The sequence below is a fragment of the Terrapene carolina genome, unplaced genomic scaffold, assembly GCF_002925995.2.
Source record: "Terrapene carolina triunguis isolate 2854851 unplaced genomic scaffold, T_m_triunguis-2.0 Scaffold93, whole genome shotgun sequence".
Classification (NCBI taxonomy): domain Eukaryota; kingdom Metazoa; phylum Chordata; order Testudines; family Emydidae; genus Terrapene; species Terrapene triunguis.
In genome coordinates this window covers 19763418-19783184 of record NW_020664444.1, presented here as the reverse complement: position 1 = coordinate 19783184, position 19767 = coordinate 19763418, and the positions used below count along the sequence as shown (strand labels likewise).

Here is a 19767-nt window from a genome sequence, read left to right as displayed (position 1 = left end):
TCCACATTTTTCTCAGTTGAAAAGGAAAACAGGCTGTTCTGAAATCATAACACTTTCTAGCTGATAGCACTTGGCATCACTTCAAAAAATGGACTTGAAAGCATGATTTCCATTCTATTTAATCATTGGTGAGCAAAAAAGGCAGGTTCATACTAGAGTTCTGAGATTCCACCATCTTCCCAAACTGTTGAAAAATAGCCATGTACTGTCCGTAGCTTCAGCTTTAGTTTATGCCAAATCCCTACTGTTCACTAACCTGGTCAGCATGATTCTGTTTGGCTCTTAGTCTCTACTCTTTTTTTTTTTTCCCCTTCTACAATAATTAAGACATCAGATATATCCCTTGTAATCCATTGTTGTTACATGATGAGCTACCCAAGTTAACAGCTTTAGATTCTAATAGTCAAGAGAATCAAACTGAGGAACATGAATCCTGGGTCTTGTAAGTGAGGCATAATATTTAGGGCTGTTGATTTAATCACAGTTAACTCACACGATTAACTCAAAAAAAATTAATCATGATTAATTGCAGTTTTAATCACACTGCTAAACAATAGAATACCAATTGAAATTTATTAAATATTTTGGATGTTTTTCTACATTTTCAAATATATTGATTTCAATTACAACACAGAATACAAAGTGTACAGTACTCTATTATTTTTGTTACAAATATTTGCACTGTAAAAATGATAAAAGAAATAGTATTTTTCAGTTCACCTCATACAAGTATTGTAATGCAATCTCTTTATTGTGACAGCGCAACTTAAAAATTTAGATTATTTTTGTTACATATCTGCACTCAAAAACAAAACAATGTAGAACTTTAGAGCCTACAAGTTCACCCAGTCCTATTTCTTGTTCAGCCAATCGCTAAGACAAACAAGTTTGTTTATATGTGCAGGACATAATGTTGCCCACATCTTATTTACAATGTCACCTGAAAGTGAGAACAGGCATCCACAATGCACTGTTGTAGCTGGCGTCACAAGATATTTACGTGCCAGATATGCTAAACATTTGTATGCCCTTTCATGCTTTGGCCACATTCCAAAGGACATGCTTCCATACTGGTGATGCTCGTTTAAAAAAATGTGTTAATTAAATTTGTGACTGAACTTATTGGGGAGAATTGTATGTCTCCTGCTCTGTGTTTTGCCTGCATTCTGCCATATATTTCATGTTATAGCAATCTTGGATGATGACCCAGTACATGTTGTTCATTTTAAGAACACTTTCACTGCAAATTTGACAGAATGCAAAGAAGGTACCAATGTAAGATTTCTAAAGATAGCTACGGCGCTCGACCCAAGATTTAAAAATCTGAAGTGCCTTCCAAAATCTGATCAGGACAGGATGTGGAGCATGCTTTCAGAAGTCTTAAAGGAGCAACACTCCAATGCGGAAACTACAGAACCTGAACCACCAAAAAAGAAAATCAAACTTCCGCTTGTGGCATTTGACTCAGATGATGAAAGTGAACATGAGTTGGTCCTCACTGCTTTGGATTGTTATCGAGCAGAACCCATCAGCATGGACGCATGTCCTCTGGAATGGTGGTTGAAGCATGAAGGGACATATGAATCTTTAGCGCATCTGGCATGTAAATATCTTGCAACGCCAGCTACAACAGTGCCATGCGAACGCCTGTTCTCACTTTCAGGTGATATTATGAACAAGAAGCAGGCAGCATTATCTCCTGCACATGTAAACAAACTTGTCTGAGCGACTGGCTGAATAAGAAGTAGGACTGAGTAGACTTGTAGTCTCTTAAGTTTTTACATTGTTTTTTATTTTTGAATGCAGTTATTTTTTGTACATAATTCTACATTTGTAAGTTCAACTTTTAAGATAATACAAGTACTGTAGTGAAATCTAAGTGAATTGAAAAATACTATTTTTTATTTTTACAGTGCAAATATTTGTAATTAAAAGAGTACTGTACACTTAGTATTCTGTGTTGTAATTGAAATCAATATATTTGAAAATGTGAAAATATCCAAAAATATTTATATAAAAAGTATTCTATTTAACAGCACGATTAATCGCAATTAATTTTTTTAAGCGTGATTAATCACGATTAATTTAAGTGTGATTAATTTTTTTAAGTGCTTGACAGCCCTAATAATATTCTGCAAACTTTGCTGGAATCAGACACTGAAAAGTAGTTCCCTTTTCCCCCGCCCTAGTTTTTCTGTGCCAACAACTGGGTATCAAACACCTGCACAAAAAGTTTCTCATGACATCTCCGTCAAGTAAAAATGACTTACGATCACATTATTTAAATCCATTTAGCTTGAAGCAGGTGTTTCTAGTAAAGCAGAGTGCAGGAGCTCACTGATACTCCAGCTGCTAGCTGAACTTCAAACAAGAAGGAAAAAGTGGTATTCCCAAATAACTTTTCACTAACCTGACAAAGCATGCCTTATGGTCACAAAATATTATTATGACTTGAGGCAATCTTTGTTTTGCCATTCATTCTAGACTTCTGGCTATATGCATCCATAACAAAACTTATGGAATTACTTCCTGAAATAACATGCTTTTGCTCTTTAAGAGCTGTCCCTTATTGATTACTTAAATTCTTACATTGTAGGACAAGGGAATACATGGAACTTGCAGGAATGGTGTCTTCAACCTGTACAAGTTGGAATAGTATAACTTAAAGCACTTATGATGAAGCCTCTCTTAGCAAGCAAAAATTCAGATGAATATAGAACAATCTCACTCTTTGTATCTATATTGATTTCTCCTGTGAGAGAGAGGCACTGTTGCTCCCATTAACACACTATTGTACTCTTGTCATGAAAAGTAATTTTCTCTAATATATAATTATCTGTGACACCATGAGGAATCTATGTTTTAGAAGCTTTCACACTTCTAGATGTAAGTGCATTGTTCACCAATAAAGACCTAACACAAGCATCTTTCTCCTTGGTTTAGGTAAGACCATTGCAATTGGAAAAGTTCTGAAACTGGTTCCAGAGAAGGACTAAGCATTTTTCTTGATGACCCTGCACAATACTGTGAGGAAGATTGATTCTGCAAAAGCCTACTTCACACCGCCTTCTTATTTTCTGCCCATTGATAAACTTCTCCCCATATTTTGCAAAGACAAATTTCACAGCCAAGGTCCACATTATGTCAGCTTTCTCATATTGAGAGCTCTGCTATGCCACTGTTGAATTTCCCAAAAAGAGGGGTTTTTTTCTCCCAAATTCTGCTTCCTTGCAAAGATTCGGCAATAGCTTTGTAAGTGATGTGGACATAATTGCCTATAATTATGAAAATATAAAGGATTTTTAATGTTTAATTTCCCCTGGCATATTAAGACATCTTTTTTCCAGGCAGATCACTCAGTGTGTGAGTGTGTGTACACATGTTACAAAGACAACTACCATGTTAATAAACTATTCAATTTGAAATCCTTTTTTGGTATTGGAATTGCTTTTGAATAATGTTTTTTATCTGGATGTAACACTGTTGCATTAGCTTTTTAACTTTCCAAGTATTCTAAATGTTCGATTACTTGGAGTTTTCTAAACTCCTCAGCGGCTCTCTTCCTCTTCTCCCCTCCCTTCCCCCCTCCCCCTCCCCCCAGTTTTAAATAAGGTACTTAGACAATTGACCAAGTTTGTATAAAAGGAATTCGTTTTGCCCCATCCTAATAGTGTTTAATGCATTCTTTAAATTAAATACCTTTTTGCAAATGTGGCACTACTTTATTAGCTTTATGTTGGTTTATATCTACAGCAAACCTAAGTTGACTTAACATAATTTCTTAGATACAGTAAGTTGGTTTTGAATGCTAGAATTACATACTGTGTCTTTATAAAAAGTACAGCATAATCAAATTCTTACCTTCAGAAAATGCTAACAACCAGTAAATCAATGGAAGTTGCAAAAACATGGTAATTGTGGCAATAATGCCTATATTGGTATTTATAAGAGTTAGATTTTGTCTGAAAACTGGGCCAGTTAAAGTGCCAGTTCTACAAGTCACTTAGTTCATTCTCTGTTAGAAGGCTGGATAATCCTTACTGTTTTAAAGATCTGTCTGAATTGAGGGGAGGGACTATTTAAGACCCTAAGTGTTTGCACATATTGAAATTTAGGAGGTGCAGAATCAAGTACAGTCTGTAAATTATTGCATATCAAGCCAATTTAAGCTTGTGTAGACTGGTAAAGAGCTTTCTTGAGAAAGTAAAGCCATAAGCAGTTTAAAATTAAGCTTCCTCGATACAACTTGAAGGAGCTAAATATTAAAACCCTTCGTAGTTGTAGGTAAAAGTGGACTATCTCCTGTTGCCATCCTGGTTCGAACGATGTGAAAGAGGGTGAATGGGAAATGAGAGAAATACAAAGTATTAATGGAAATTTCCATTATTAGTTTAAAGGGTTAACTTCAGAGCTTCTTCAGAATACTTTTCCTTAAACTAAATATTTTGCAATCGTAAAATTAAATAGTGGTGAGCCCTTGCCTTCCCCAGAAGCTGACAGTCACATGACTGTTTCAGTTTACAGAACTCAAAATTTTAAAGAGTTTTATCCTTCTTGTTTCTTTGTAACTGTGGAATTCCCATTCATTTCACTTAAGGCTACATTGTATGGACAGCGCAAGTTATTGTCCTTCAGTTTCATATGATTACACTTGTAGCTACCGTAATGCATGAAATTTAAATAAATTTTATTAAGTCTGCAAATCTCTGGGCTTTTATTTTTCTGGGAAATCTGAGAGCTTTAGACAAAATATAAACAAACACCTTCCCTTCCCCCTTCCCTCCCTCCCTCCCACAACTAAGTGAACAACAGCAAACCACAGACACTTGGATCTTAAACTGGCATAAAAATTAGTCAAGGAAATTCTTGCAAAGCTCTGTTTTTCTGGTTTGACTGAAAATTCTAAAGTACATAAATTGGCTCCCAAAATGTTTATGCTTTTGAAATTTTCTCCTTATTAAAACTGTCTTTGGGGAGTGACAGTTCAGGGAGGACCTAATGTAAAGTTGTTTTTTTATTTAAAGCATTGAAATGCAACTGAAGCACTAAATATCTGAATTATCACTTTTGAGCAAACTTATAACGAGGACTTAAATTGATTAGTTTGATCATGGATTGAAAACAGATTCATCACTGAAACCTGAAAATCAACTGATGGATGGAAATGTAACAGGTACATGGAACTGTCAAGGATTTCTATAATACACTAGATTTACGATGGAATATATTTGAATCCTATTTACATAAATCCAATTAAAACTGCCTTGTATGTTAAGGGAAACTGAATTAAGATGGAAGTGCATTAACAATATGTTGAAAGGTAGGTTGTAGATCTTGTTAAAGCAATACAAAATTTTTATAAGGTTGTAAGGTGTTCTGTTTGAATATTTTACAACCTTTAAGCATATTAATAGCAAAATGCAAAGCAAAAGTATAGGGTATTTGGCTTCATTTTTAGGTATAAGAGCTAAATATGTCTATATACCTTTATCCTATTTTGATCATTGACTTTTTTTGAATCTTCCTCAAATTGCGTAAGTTTAATGTACTCCATTAAATCTTCGTACCACATTGTTAGTGCAGTTTTTACTACAATTGATGGGCTGAATTTAGATAATTAAGGAAAAAGGAATGGTGCAGCTGCTTTGTTTTGAAATAAGTACTACTTGCTAATAAGTTCCTCAATGTAATAAACTTTTTTAAACAGTTGTCATTTTGAATCCTTATTTCCTTCTGTCAAAACACATGGCAAACTACTTTGAAGATGAAAGAAATAAAGGATTTATCCAGCCATAAAAGGAAAAAATGTGAACTAAGACATGAAGAGTTGAACTGAGTGTAAGGAAATGGCTTAACTTATCAACAGATAAATATACTATACTGACTTTACATGATTAAGATCTTTTGTTACTGAACTGAAAGCCTTGATAATATATGTAATGATTAAATGCAAAAAATCTTTATGTGGAGTACCAGAGTCCTGATTATTCTGTAACATGAAAAATGATAGTTCATTCTTTCCTGCTAGTTATAAGAGGAAACAAACACCACATAAAATAGGGCCTTGGGCATGCTAATCATGCTGGTGATATGGCTTAACGCTACAGATTTTTCAGTGGCACAAGATGCCCAGTGAAAATTGCTTAATGAATAATCTCTGCCACCAACTCATTAAATATTATTGTCATGAGAAATATTGCCTTCATGAGAGGTCTATATATATATGTCCTCAGACATTGGGGTTTTTTTAGATGGTGAACCATTCCAGAAGTCTGAATAAATGTTATGTCTTGCCTTTTTTATGTTGGTAGTGCAGAATGTTTAGATTATCTGCTGAAACCTGAGCAGATGGAGTTTTCTCCATACAAGACTTCATGGCTTTTTCTCACCCAGCACTCCAAGAAATTTGCTCAGTCAGCAACTCAATAGACCTAATCTGCTTCTTTACAGTCATCCCCATGTGGGATCCTTACGGAAAAGTATACCAACAAAGTTAATTCTTAAATAGCTATTGTTCTTAAAGAAAATGGTAGGTTCTCAATTTACGTCAGTGCACTATGGACCTCGGTTATCAAGTCAGTTTATTTTCCCCCCCATGGAGAAGTTATCACTGGTTCTAATCTTAATATCCAACAAAGATTACTTCTGACTAGCTGATACATATGTTGGATTACCTTGAGCTCTGGGTATAATGGCCTGTGTGTTCTCTTGTTAAATTTCATATAAACTCTTGACTCCTGTCCCACCATTAGCTGGATTTCTGTTGCCAAAAAAATCTGCTTGGCAGAGTGGAAGAAAGCATGACTTCTCCAATTCTTTGAGGGTGGCTCAAGTTACTGCATATAAAAGCCCTTCCAGTAAGTATTAGGATTTGATTAAACCACCCTCAGGTGCTCAAGTTGTTTAACCTGTCCCTGTAGGGCAATCTAAAGAAAAAACACGGAGAATTAAGCAGATGAAAGTTACTTCTGCTCACCTCAAAACACTATATGATCACTGCCTGCCTAGACAGTGCTTGTAGTTCTGTTCCCTGGGTAACGTAACTCTGTGGAATAGGGGACAGGACAGAAAACCTTCCACATCCATCACTACACCTCTTCTAGATATTTGTTCTTCTAAATGTTCTGGTTGGTTGAGTCGCATTGAAAAACTTACACGTGTTGAATGCTGTAGAAGGATCAGAATCTGTTCTTCAAAGATGTCATGTAAATGGGAGGAATGGGGGGGGGGAGAGAATCTGGCTTCTGCATAGTGTATAAAGGCCTGAAATAATGTTTCTAAAGTACTTTCTTTTTTAATAGAAATTCAGACCTTGCTTGTCTAGAGAAACTATGGACCACTGCAGAACTAATAGGTTTATTATTGGCAGTTACTTACAGTAGTTCTGAGGCCCCAATCACAAGGGGGGTCCCATGGTATTGAGTACTGTACAATTACAGAGGTAGGGATGGTCCCTTCTCTTGAAGAATGAGTAGCTAGGAAGTGAAACCTAATTATTCAAGGGAAATAACTATTATTCATACTGTGATAGTGTCTAGATGGCACAATCAAGCTTGTAGTAGGCACTGTATAAATATGTTGTAAGAGTCAGTTGTTGTCTAACAAACTTACACACTGATTTCAAGTTGGGAAGTAACAAGTGACTATAGGGGAGAGAAAAAGGTGGAAGGAAATGAAAGCTTAAACAAGAATAGGACTTTGAAAATGCTGTGGAGGAAGAAGTAGTAACCAGAAGGATGTGGCCAGGTCCTGGGTCTGTAGGGTAAGAAGAATGGAGTGTTACATGACACCCATGTTGTGTGATAAGGAAGATGACGGCATTAACAGCAAGAGAAGAGGGAGAGGGTTTGGAAGGAAAGGTGAGAAGTTTTGTACCAGATGAAGTTTGACGAAGATATCTAGGGAGGGTCAGAGACAGGTCAAGATGCTGAATTGGATAGGAGGAAATAAGTCAGCAGTATGTAATGTGAACAGAGACCACTGTAAAAACAAAACAAAAAACTAAACCACCGAAAGTGGAAGAACAGGTGTCCTAGTTAAAAATTAACCACATCTGTCCCTTTAATTAAGGGCTGAATGCACAATCCACTTCTCTAGGTCCTCCACCATGACTTCTAGCCAAAACAGAGAAGAATGGGCTTTAATCCTACGATTTCCAAGATAAACTAAAGCACTATTATTTTCATAGAATTATAGGTCATCTAGCCAAGTCCCCTGCACTCAAGACAGGATTAAGTATTATCTAGACCATCCGTGACCGGTGTTTGTCCAACCCGCTCTTTAAAAATCCTCAATGATAGAGATTCTACCACATCCCTAGGCAATTTATTCCAGTGCTTAACCACTCCGACAGTTTGAAAGTTTTTCCTAATGTCCAACCTAAACCACCCTTGCTGCAATTTAAAAGTTTTGAAAACCTTTTCGGGTCTTTATGTGTCAAGAAGAGAGGCACTAACTGGAACCGTTTTTTCCATTGCAGGTCACTTCTAATAATGGCTTTGGTAACAATAAAATGAGCAATCAGATTTTCCCCCCCTCATATTTAGAAATACTGGCTTGAGGCTCCAAATACCAATTAAAAAAAAATTCTGCTTTTGGTTTCCTGCCATCAACTCTAGTCCACAGGAAGCTTAATCCCAGCCTGCGTCAATGACAATCTGCACACTACACCTCTACCCCGATATAACGTTGCCTCGGGAGCCAAAAAATCTTACCGTGTTATAGGTGAAACTGCGTTATATCAAACTTGCTTTGCCCTCGAGCATTTCCATTATTAGTAGTCAGCAAATCATTTTTGTTAAAACTAACACAGTGTATGCAGTAAATAAATCTGTTCTACAATGGTTAAATTGTATCTCCTCTCTTTAATTACAACAATTATTTTATAAGCTTACTTAAAAGATACAGTGTATTAACAACACAGGTACTAAACACTGCTAAATGTAATCATGTGGGCTAGGTTTCATCATACATCAATCGTTTGGTCTGCATGTAATGCTTAGGAAAATGAAAAATTCATATAAAATATCAGAAAATACTTTTAATTACAAATCCTTGCAAATTGTTGTAAAAACGGATTTTGGTATTTTAGCAAATAGGAGCATGGGCCACTTTGTCACTTAGCCAACTACGTTATACGTAGATTGTTACGTAATATGAACTGTTAACTATTAAATACACTGTAGTTTGAAAACTTTTGGGGGGTACAAGATGCTTTCTTATTTAAGATGCACCCCTTAACATTTTTTTTTAATTTAAAAAAAAAATTGTTATACTTTGTTGCTTCATGCTACTGCGAGCCGCCGCCTTCGCCAGGTCAATTATGGATTTTATCTGCAGTATTTGCAGTCTATCCACATCCTGGCTTTCTAGCCACTTAAGACCAATCTCTAACCCTACAACCGCATCAGCAGCTTTGGGCGGTGGCTCCAAGGGTTCTTCGTCACTATCCTCAGGGTTAGACACACTTTCTGAGGCACCAGGTGGTTGAGGGGCAACGTTATGAATTATATCTACATCTGTAAGTCGTTCATAGGTTGGACATATAGCATCCACTTCCATCCACTCTTGAACAACAGCTATCCCACTTTGAGCCATAAGTTCCCTGTAGACTCGTTCTGCCTCCATGGCCTCTTCTTCCATAAAACCTTCAAAGTTGTTCTCATCTTCGTCTTCTTCCTTATCTTGGTTGTCATCGCTTTCAGTGACAAAAGCACTTTTGAGACCACGATGCCAACATTTCTCTATCGTTGACGGAGTGATTCCTAGCCAGGCTGTCTCGCCTAAGTTAAATACATCCAGCAAATTCAATTTATTTACTAAGGCTTTATGATAATTCATTTTAAATGTGGCTATAATGCCTTGATCAAGGGGCTGTATTTTGGACGTCGTGTTCTTAGAAAGGTAGCTCATCTTTATCTTCCCGTCTTTGCTGGTTAAGGTCTCAACTGGGGGGTGGGCGGGACAGTTGTCAAGTAGGAGCAATGCCTTTGGCTCCAGGTTTTGTCTGCGTAGGTGGTTCCGGACAGCTGGTACAAAATATTTCTTAAACCATTCCTCGAAAATATCTGATGTCATCCAGGCATTTTTTGAATGGCGATGAATGAATGAAAGCGAATCCATGTTCTTATGGTGGAAAGCCCTAGGTGACCTGGATTTGCCTATGCACAGAGGTTTAAGTTTATGTAAACTGGTTTTATTCACACAGAAAAGTATTGTCACTCTCTCTTTTATCACCTTAATACCTTTGGCCTTTTGTTCTTCGGTCCTAGAAGCAAGTGTTCTATCCGGCAGCATACGGTAACATAAGCCAGTTTCATCAGCGTTATAGATTTGCTCTGGAGCATAGCCACCCTTGATGATGATCTCTTGTAACTTTAGCGGGTATTCATCGCAAGCTTTTATATCTGCGGAGCATGTCTCTCCTGAAATTGCGACTTGCCAAATGCCATGACATTTTAAAAAATGATTAAGCCATCCACTGCTAGCTTTAAATTCGTTACCTTGATGTGCAGAAGTGTCCTCGCCCGAGCGTCTAAAATCAAGATCCTTCTTCAATTTTTTCGCTTGTTTCCTTATAATGTCACTGGAAATCAGCGTGCCTTCAGAGTGTTCTTGGGTAAACCACATAAATACTGCTCTATCTAGTTGGTTATCCTGGGCAGTTTTTAGGCACTTCAAGGCCTTCGCTTTCATCCAGTTCAACTAACATTGATCGTAATTTTTCCTCATCTTTGATCCACCCTCTTAATGTTGATTCCCCCACTCCTAGTTCTTTTGAGACCTTTGCTTGGCTCATTCCTGATTTCAGTCTGTCCAAAGCTTCCAATTTTTCTTTGACTGTCCATGCCTTTCGTTTCCGTGGCTGTGAACTACTTGCCATGATGTCAATGGTATTTTAATACTGTATTAATGCAAACCATTTTTTTGTTTTGTTTAGAAAATGTCAGCACAGAGTTACGTTTCCAAAATACAGCTAGTGAGACAACTTAAGTTTAGTCTATACTGCACGCAATTTAGAAACGAGATTAAAATAGGCGGGAGAGATGAGAACGCCTAATGCATGGGTGGGCAAATTTTTTGGCCCGAGGGCCACATTGGGGTTCAAAATTGTATGGAGGGCCGGGTAGGGAAGGCTGTGCCTCCCCAAACAGCCTGGCCCTGCCCCCTATCCAACCCCCACCTACTTCCTGCCCCCTGACTGACCCCTCAGAACCCCCGACCCATCTAACCCCCCCTGCTCCTTGTCCCTGACCACCCCCACCAGAGACCCCTCCACCCCAACCACTCCTACCAAGACCCCACCCCCTATCTAAGCCCCCCTGCTCCTTGTCCCCTGACTTTCTCGACCCCTATCCACACCCCTGCCCCAACAGGCCCCCCGGGACTCCAACGCCCCCGTTCCCTGTCCCCTGACCGCCCCCCCCAGAACCTCCGAACCATCCAACCCCCCGTGCTCCCTGTCCCCTAACTGCCCCCCAAGACCCTCTGCCCCTTATCCAACCCCTCAGCTTTGGCCGGCACCCTTAACATGCCGCTCAGAACAGTGTGTCGGAGCCAGTCATGTTGACATGCTGATCCGCTGGAGCGCGCAGCCCCGGCCCCCAGAACGCTGCTTTACTGCGTTGTATGCGAACCTGTGTTATATCAGGGCGCATTATATGGGGTAGAGGTGTACTTATAAATGACTACAAAAACTATTTGTAACTTGGAGCATAATAAATAGGGCCCTACCAAATTCATGGTCCATTTTGGTCAATTTCACATGGGATTTTAAAAACTGTAAATTTCACGGTTTCAGATATTTAAATAGTAAATTTCATGGTGTTGTAACCCTGGGGGTATGGACCCGGAAGCGAGTCACAAGGTTAGTGTACGGGGGTTGTGGTATTGCCACCCTTACTTCTGCACTGCTGCCTTAAGAGCTGGGCAGCTGCTGGCTGGGCGCCCAGCTCAGAAGGCAGTGCTGCCTCCAGCAGCAGCACAGAAATAAGGGTGTATCATTAGCATACGCTGCCACTGAGCTGGGCGCCCAGCCAGCAGCTTTCACTCGACAGCTATTCAGCTCTGAAATCTGGTCTCCCCTACAACAGCCAGATTTCATGCGGAAGATCAGATTTCACGGTCTGTGATGGATTTTTCATGGCCGTGAATTTGGTAGGGCCCTAATACTAAAGTTTGACATCTTCCCTTGTGTTTAAAGCATTTGTTTTTAATTTTTACACTTTGAGTGTAAACGTCCATAATCTTTTTATCTCTAACTCAATTATTCTTATTTGCATTTATCAGATCCCTATTCTTGGGGAGAGAAGGAGTGTAATCTAAGATTACACAGAAAATATATTACTAATGAATGAACTCTTAGAACAATAGCAAAATTTTCAAATGTCTCCAATAATAGGTTCCTTGCAAATTCCTCCTCAAAATGTTTTTCTTACAAATTTCTGCATATTTTCCTTCTACAATTTAAGGCAAGTAGTACATATGGTTCTGATAGCATATGGATTTCAGAAATTTGCCTCCAATGAAAAAGTAACCTAGTCTGGGGAAATAAAAACACTTATCAAAAAAATTGGAATCCTTAGGGAGTACAGTGAAGAAAAATCTAATTTTATATTTTTAGCTCTAGCTCTATTTGCAAAATCACAGACCTGCTAGATATAGCAGAAAACTTTTAATTCTCCTTGTATGCTCATTTCAAAGAAATACTAAGTAAAAAATAAGGGAGGTCTAAAAGCATTGGTTTAGATGACAAAAGCTGGAACATTATGCAGTTTTGTCATTCTAGGAATCACCACATTATGGGTGTGGATTGTAGCTGGGTAAAAATATATGGAAAGTTTTCACTTATGTGTATGAGAAAAAAAATTGTGAAGATAAAGGATAAATTATAGCAGAGTAATTTTAACTTTACACCATGTTTAGAATGAATGAAAATTACATTCAATTTTGTTATTGGAAGCAATTATTCAGTGTGAACTTTCTAAATCAAAACTAATCACGTAAACATTTAACTCCACTGTAGATAATTAATGTTAAAATACTTTTGTTCATTTACCTATGTCAAAAGGCTAAACTGGGTGTTTTGATCAAATGATATTCCCATTAATCACATAGTTTTAAGACAGAAATTGACTATATCAATAAATTAGCTAAATTCTTTTTTGTGAAGTGACTACTCTGTCAAGTTCTAAGCTGGCACAAAAATTATGACTGTATGATAATGAAAATGAGAAATAACTTAAGAGTTGGGGAATCTAATCATGTTTCCCTATTTTTACCTTAGTGATGAGATTACATAGCTAATGCTATGCTGATGGATAGTCCAAACATCCTTCATTCATGACTTAAATTTATTCAAATGTAGCTTCTGGCTGGCAAAAACTTCAGCCTGCTCATTTTTATAAAGGCTTCCCGCATAGTCATCTGACATTTTTCTGTTTTATTAAAACAAATGTGTGCACAGAATGAGAAAAAATATACCTATACACACATGTGCTAATGCATACAGAGAGAGGAGGATAGTAAATTTTTAATAAAGTGACGGCTTATTCATTAGATTGTACACACCACATTCCAACAAAAAAATTCAAAATATTCTTATGTGCCAATGTCATTTAGCCTCCAATTTAACTGCCCAGTTTTATACCAGCCTTGCAAAAATTGTCTAGTCAATAGTGTTTACACTACAGCCATGTGGCACTAAATACTGGCCTTTCTTTCTAATTTGTTTCATTCAAACCACATGGAGGGACTGGAGAAGGTTAGAGTTCCGTTTCTAATACACCTCTACCCCGATATAACGTGACCCGATATAACACGAATTTGGATATAACGCGGTAAAGAAGTGCTCCGGGGGAGTGGGGCTGCGCACTCCAGCGGATCAAAGCAAGTTCGATATAATGCGGTTATAACGTGGTAAGATTTTTTGGCTCCCGAGGACAGCGTTATATCGGGGTAGAGGTGTAATTACATCTTTCATCCTTCAGTAATAATAGTAAAAACAGACTTTACAGCAACTGATGACCGCTGAAGCTCCTCCTTATTCTATTTCTAATCTTGGAACGAATATGGCACCAAATCAACTAGATTAAAACTGGCTCTTTCCAGCTCTATAAACCAAACTCATTACAAATTGTTCACAAATTGTGACCTACTTTATATTCAAATTGTTCACAAATTGTTACCTAGTTTATATTCTACTTTTTTTCCAACAGCTGGTTTGCTGACTTAGAACTACAAAAAAACTAAGCTTTAGTTTTGGTATGTACTACCCACACATTGACTCAGAAGAGCAGTTTTCATTTGACAACCACAATCATAGACAATCCTTCCATTGAGGAGACTGACTCAGGCCATGTCTATGCTACAGCTACTTCAGCTGTGCTACTGTTGCATAGACACCACCTACATCGATGGAAGGGGGTTTTCTGTTGTAGTTATTCCACCTCCCTGCGAAGCAGTAGCTAGATCGAGGAAATTTTTCACAGCCCTGAGTGTGAAAAACCTAGATTGATTTAATTTGTAAGTTAGATCAGGCCTCAATTGTCTAACTTCCATGATTATCCTCCTGTTTTTGTGTATGTCCAGTATCTGAATCAGGAGTCTTAAGAAGGGGCATAGTTTGGGGGGGACATGATGGGTGTAGCCCCCCTCAAACTGCAAGACTCGGGCAGGCATGTAATTTGCCCCTATGTATAGCCCTGTTGGCCTGGCTGGAGCTCCCCCCCCCACCCCAATATAGAAATAAAACTATAAAACTTGAGGTCTCTGTATCTTCCTTCTCTCCGAAGATCCCTAAAACACACACGTTCTTTGCTGTCACCTGTTTTGCTACCGTTTTCACTTTGCAGAGCCTCTACTGATCTGAGGATAGGACTTTAGATTTTGTGACCATCAATTCACTCTCCACATCCTAATGCATCAAAGCAATGTGCTATTGGGACCACCACTCTGTGCTGTGACACTGCTCTCTATCTGCAAGCTCTAAAAAGCTTTCTCTGATTTCAGCATAAGCTTCCTTGTCCCACACCTGCTTTGCCAGAGATCCTCCAACAGGTAGAAGAAACATGTTCTAGTTATGTTGTTTAGGCCACACCATCTACAAGATGTCCTACCACACTGCTAGCAGATGTGTGGGGCTGACACATGTTGTAACATATATAGATCTCTGCAACTTTGAAGCTGCTGCCTTGCTAGTCTACTCCAATCTCTTATCTAGGGCAGAGGAAAGTTTGAAATCACTGTTAACTACTCCACTTTGTTACCCAGTAGATAGGGGTGGGAAACTTTTTGGCCTGAGGGCCACATCGGGGAATAGAAATTGTATGGCGGGCCACGAATGCTCACAAAATTGGGGTTGGGGTCAGGGCCGGCTCTAACTTTTTTGCTGCCCCCCGAGCCCCCCCCCCCCCCCCCCCCCCCCCCCCCCCCGGGCCCCCCCCCCCCCCCCCCCCCCCCCCCCCGCGCGCCGCGCCCCGCCCCCCCCCCCCCGCCGAGCGCCGCGCCGCTGGAGCGCCCCCGCCCCCCCGCGGAATGCCGTGCCACGCTGCGCTGCCCCCCGCCACCCCAAGGTTGGCCGCCCCTTACCAGGTGCCACCCCAAGCATGTGCTTGGTTGCCTGGTGCCTGGAGCCGGCCCTGGTTGGGGTATGGGAGGGGGTGAGGGCTCCGGTTGGGGATGCGGGCTCTGGGGTGGGGCTGGGGATGAGTTTGGGGTGTAGGAGGGTGCTCTGGGCTGGGACCGAGGGGTTTGGAGTATGGGAGGGGGATCAGGGCAGGAGTGCAGGAAGGGGTGCAGGTTCCGGCTGGAGGTGCAGGCTCTAGGGTGGGGCTAAGAGGTTTTGAGTGCAGGAGAGTGCTCCGGGCTGGGATCGAGGGGTTTGGAGAGCAGGAGGGGGATGGGGAGAGGCACAGGGGTGCAGGCTCCGAGCAGCGGCATGTCCCTTCTCTGGCTCCTACACGGAGGCGCGGCCAGGCGGCTCTGCACACTGCCCCATCGGCAGGCACTGCCCCTGCAGCTCCCATTGGAGCGCTTAGGAGCCAGAGCGGGGCCATGCCGCAGCCTCCGGGAGCCGCGTGGAGCGGCCCCTGACCCTGTGCCCTGGCTGGAGCGGGGCCCGGCCAGGTGGTGCAGCCCCGATCCTACGCCCCAGCTGGAGTGCCGGAGCAGGGCCGAGCCATGTGGTGCGGCCCGCGACCCAGCTGGAGCACCAAAGCGGGACCCAGCGCCCCAGACGGAGCAGGTCTGCACCGCGTGGTGGGGTCCCTGACCCAGCACCCCAGCAGGAGCAGGGCCATGTGATGGGGCACCCAACCCAGCGCCCCGGCCAGAGCAGGGCTGTGCAGTGGGGCCCCCGACCCAGCAGCCCGGCGAGAGCTGGGTCATACCGCGTGGTGGGGCCCCCGACCCGGCGCCCCAGTCGGAGCGGGGCCGAGCCGCATGGTGTGACGCTGGAGTGGAACTGTGCTGCAGCCCCCCAACCCAATCACAGGAGCATAGGAGCGGGGCCAAGCCACGTGGTGTGGCCCCAGATCCAGCGCCCTGGTCGGAGCACTGGAGCGGGGCCGCACCAGTGCCCCGGCTGCAGCGCCGCAGCAGGGCAAGCCCCAGACCTTGCTCCCCACCGGGAGCTCGCGGGCTGGCTTAAAAGGGCTTGCGGGCTGAATCTGGCCCGCAAGCCATAGTTTGCTCACTCCTGCCGTAGATGCTAGAGCCAGCTATCTGAAATGGCTGCATGGAGTGTGTCAGAGACCAGAGTATTTTAATCCTTGTATTCTATTGGTACTGGCACATCAACAGAACAACAAAATGGGGAAGGAGATCTCACAGAACGGAGTGAGAGCAAGACTGAAAGGCAGAGAGAATAAAATAAAGGGGGGAAATGAGCAGAACTGCCAACTCCATATATTCAAGCATGGCCTCCCTGCTGCCTTTGTTTCTGTACCTGCTACAAGCCCTGCAGCTAAAGAGTGATAGGGTTAGAGCAGAAATGCATTTTGAGCCTTGCCTGAACTTACAGGCCATGTTGTTCAGAAACCCCTCACATGACATCCCCTCTCACCTGCCACACACCCCTGTTAATTGACGTGTAGCACTGGACAGCACTAACCCTTTAAAACAAAAACAAACCCATGCCAACCTTTATCAGTGTTACCTAGGGCTGGGCAAACCTTCATCCCCCAACATACAGATTTGTTACATTTGTTTCTCTCCATCAGGTCTCATCCTGGTTTCCAAAGGTAAAATCCATATAGCTCTAGCCCTGTCACCCTATTACTGGATTCTTAGGCCAGATATTCTGTTTCTCATGGGTATAGTCCCCTGATTTTCCCTGTATTTCTTCACGTTTCCCATTTTCTGTTACTGTATTCATAGGTATTTCAACCAACGTGCCTCTAGAATAGATTAGAACAGTCTTCCTTGTATCCTTTTGCAGATGGGGAGAAGTATACAATAATAGTACGGCTGACAAATTATTTAAAAAATAATAAATCGTGATTAATCGCCCTATTAAACAATAGAATACCATTTATTTAAATATTTTGGATGTTTTCCAAATTTTCAAATATATTGATTTCAATTATAACACAAAATACAAAGTGTACAGTGCTCACTTTATATTTATTTTTATTACAAATATTTGCACTGTAAAAACAAATGTAGAATTATGTACAAAAAACAACTGCATTCAAAAATATAACAGTGTAAAACTTTAGAGCCTACAAGTCCACTCAGTCCTACTTCTTGTTCAGTGAATCACTCAGATGAACAAGTTTGTTTACATTTGCAGGAGATAATGCTGCCCGCTTCTTGGTCACAATGTCACCTGAAAGTGAGAACAGATGTTCACATGGCACTATTGTAGCCAGCGTCACAAGATATTTACATGACAGATGCGCTAAAGATTCATATCTCCCTTCATGCTTCAACCACCTTCCAGAGGACGTGCATGCATGCTGATGACGGATTCTGCTCGATAACAATCCAAAGCAGTGAGGATCAACTCACGTTCATTTTCATCATCTGAGTCAAATGCCACAAGCGGAAGTTTGAGTTTCTTTTTTGGTGGCTCAGGTTCTGTAGTTTCCACATCTGTGTTTTGCTCTTTTAAGACTTCTGCAAGCATGCTCCACTCCTCGTCCCTCTCCGATTTTGGAAGGCACTTCAGATTCTGAAACCTTGGGTCGAGTGCTGTAGCTATCTTTAGAAATCTCACATTGGTACCTTCTTTGCGTTTTGTCAAATCTGCAGTGAAAGTGTTCTTAAAATGAACAACATGTGCTGAGTCATCATCCAAGACTACTAGAACATGAAATATATGGCAGAATGCCGGTAAAATAGAGCTGGAGACATACAATTCTCCCCCAAGGAGTTCAGTCACAAATTTAAATAATGTATTATTTTTTTAACAAGTGTCATCAGCATGGAAGGATGTCTTCTGGAACGGTGACCAAAGCATGAAGGGGCATACGAATGTTTAGCATATCTGGTACATAGATACTTTGCAATGCTTACTACAAAAGTGCCATGCAAATGCCTGTTCTCACTACACTACAGACTGCACTACAGTACTTGTATGAGGTGAATTGAAAAATACTGTTTTTTTGTTTAACATTTTTACAGTGCAAATATTTGTAATAAAAAATAATATAAAGTGAGCACTGTACACATTGTATTCTATGTTGTAATTGAAATCAATATATTTGAAAATGTAGAAAAACATCCAAAAATATTTCATAAATTTCAATTGGTATTCTATTGTTTAACAATCCGATTAAAACTGAGATTAATCACAATTAATTTTTTTGAGTTAATCGCGTGAGTTAACTGCGATTAATCAACAGCCCTAAATAATAAATAGGGGAACTAATTAAGAAAGAATTCCCCCATGATAGGATGCCTGAATATACACACATCAAAGTTTAAATCTAGTGCTTGGAGTAGGAAACTAGGTGTCAGGCCTGCTAGATTTTATTCCTGAGTATTTGTTTTGAGCAAGTTGACACTCTGGTGAGTCTGGCTTTGTTTACATATGCAGACAGGGCTCTGGTATTTCTACTACTGTGTCATGCAAACCTGGTCAAAACTGCAAGTAAAAACACCTGAACCTTGCAGCATACTAGATTTTCATTTAGAAATTTCCCATCACTAAACAGCTACTGGTAGAGCTGCCCTGATGATATTATGGTAGGAAGACAGATGCCCCCGCTGGACCCCCATTCCCCTTGTTTTCATAGCTGGCTTCCCTTCCTTGCATCCCCAGTCTCCCTATGCCCACAGCCCATCCCTTCCTGGATCCCTACTCTCCCTGTGCCTGGAGCTCCCGCCCCATTTGGAACCCCCCGCCCCCCACTTCCTATGCCAGCAGCTCCACCCCTGCAGACCATCCCTGTACCCACAGCTCCCTCCCCATTTGGACCCCCCACTCTCCCTATGTCCTCAGCTCCTCCTCCGCACCTTCACACCTCCCTGTGTGACCATAGCTCCCACCCCCCTCAGCACTCTCCCCCACCCCCTCAGAGAGCTCCCTCAGAGCCCTCCCCTCAGAGCAATCTCCTCCCTCCGTGTGCCCACAGATCCCTCCCTCCCCTCAGAACGATCTCCTCCCCCCGTGCCCGCAGTTCCCTCCCTCCCCTCAAAGCGATCTCTCCGCCCCGCAGCTCCCTCCCACCCTCGGAGCGATCCCCCCCAAGACCGCCCTCCCCCAGGGCCCCCAGCCCCCCCCCTCAGACCCCCCTCCCCTCCCCTTCCCCGAGGCTCCCCCAG

At 41.4% G+C, this 19767-nt stretch overlaps 2 protein-coding genes across 5 annotated transcripts in view; one reads left to right on the top strand and one right to left on the bottom strand.

The window, feature by feature from the left end:
- Window positions 1–5506, top strand: part of GSPT1 (G1 to S phase transition 1) — a 42501-nt gene extending 36995 nt beyond the window's left edge. For all 4 annotated transcript variants that reach the window (XM_029911243.1, XM_024194192.2, XM_024194191.2 and 1 more), the window contains one exon: window positions 2944–5506. In XM_029911243.1, the coding sequence (XP_029767103.1) occupies window positions 2944–2996 (53 nt within the window). In that variant the 3' untranslated portion in view covers window positions 2997–5506. The remainder of the gene's footprint in view (window positions 1–2943) is intronic.
- Window positions 5507–9249: 3743 nt separating this feature from the next.
- On the bottom strand, window positions 9250–10629 carry LOC112102753 (jerky protein homolog-like). Its single transcript, XM_024194183.2, has one exon. It carries the CDS (start codon window positions 10627–10629, stop codon window positions 9250–9252), a length of 1380 nt encoding a protein of 459 aa, XP_024049951.2.
- Window positions 10630–19767: the final 9138 nt, after the last annotated feature.

Excerpts from the sequence above, each read along its gene's own strand:
- LOC112102753 (XM_024194183.2), bottom strand. The coding sequence starts at position 10,629 with ATGTGGTTTACCCAAGAACACTCTGAAGGCACGCTGATTTCCAGTGAC.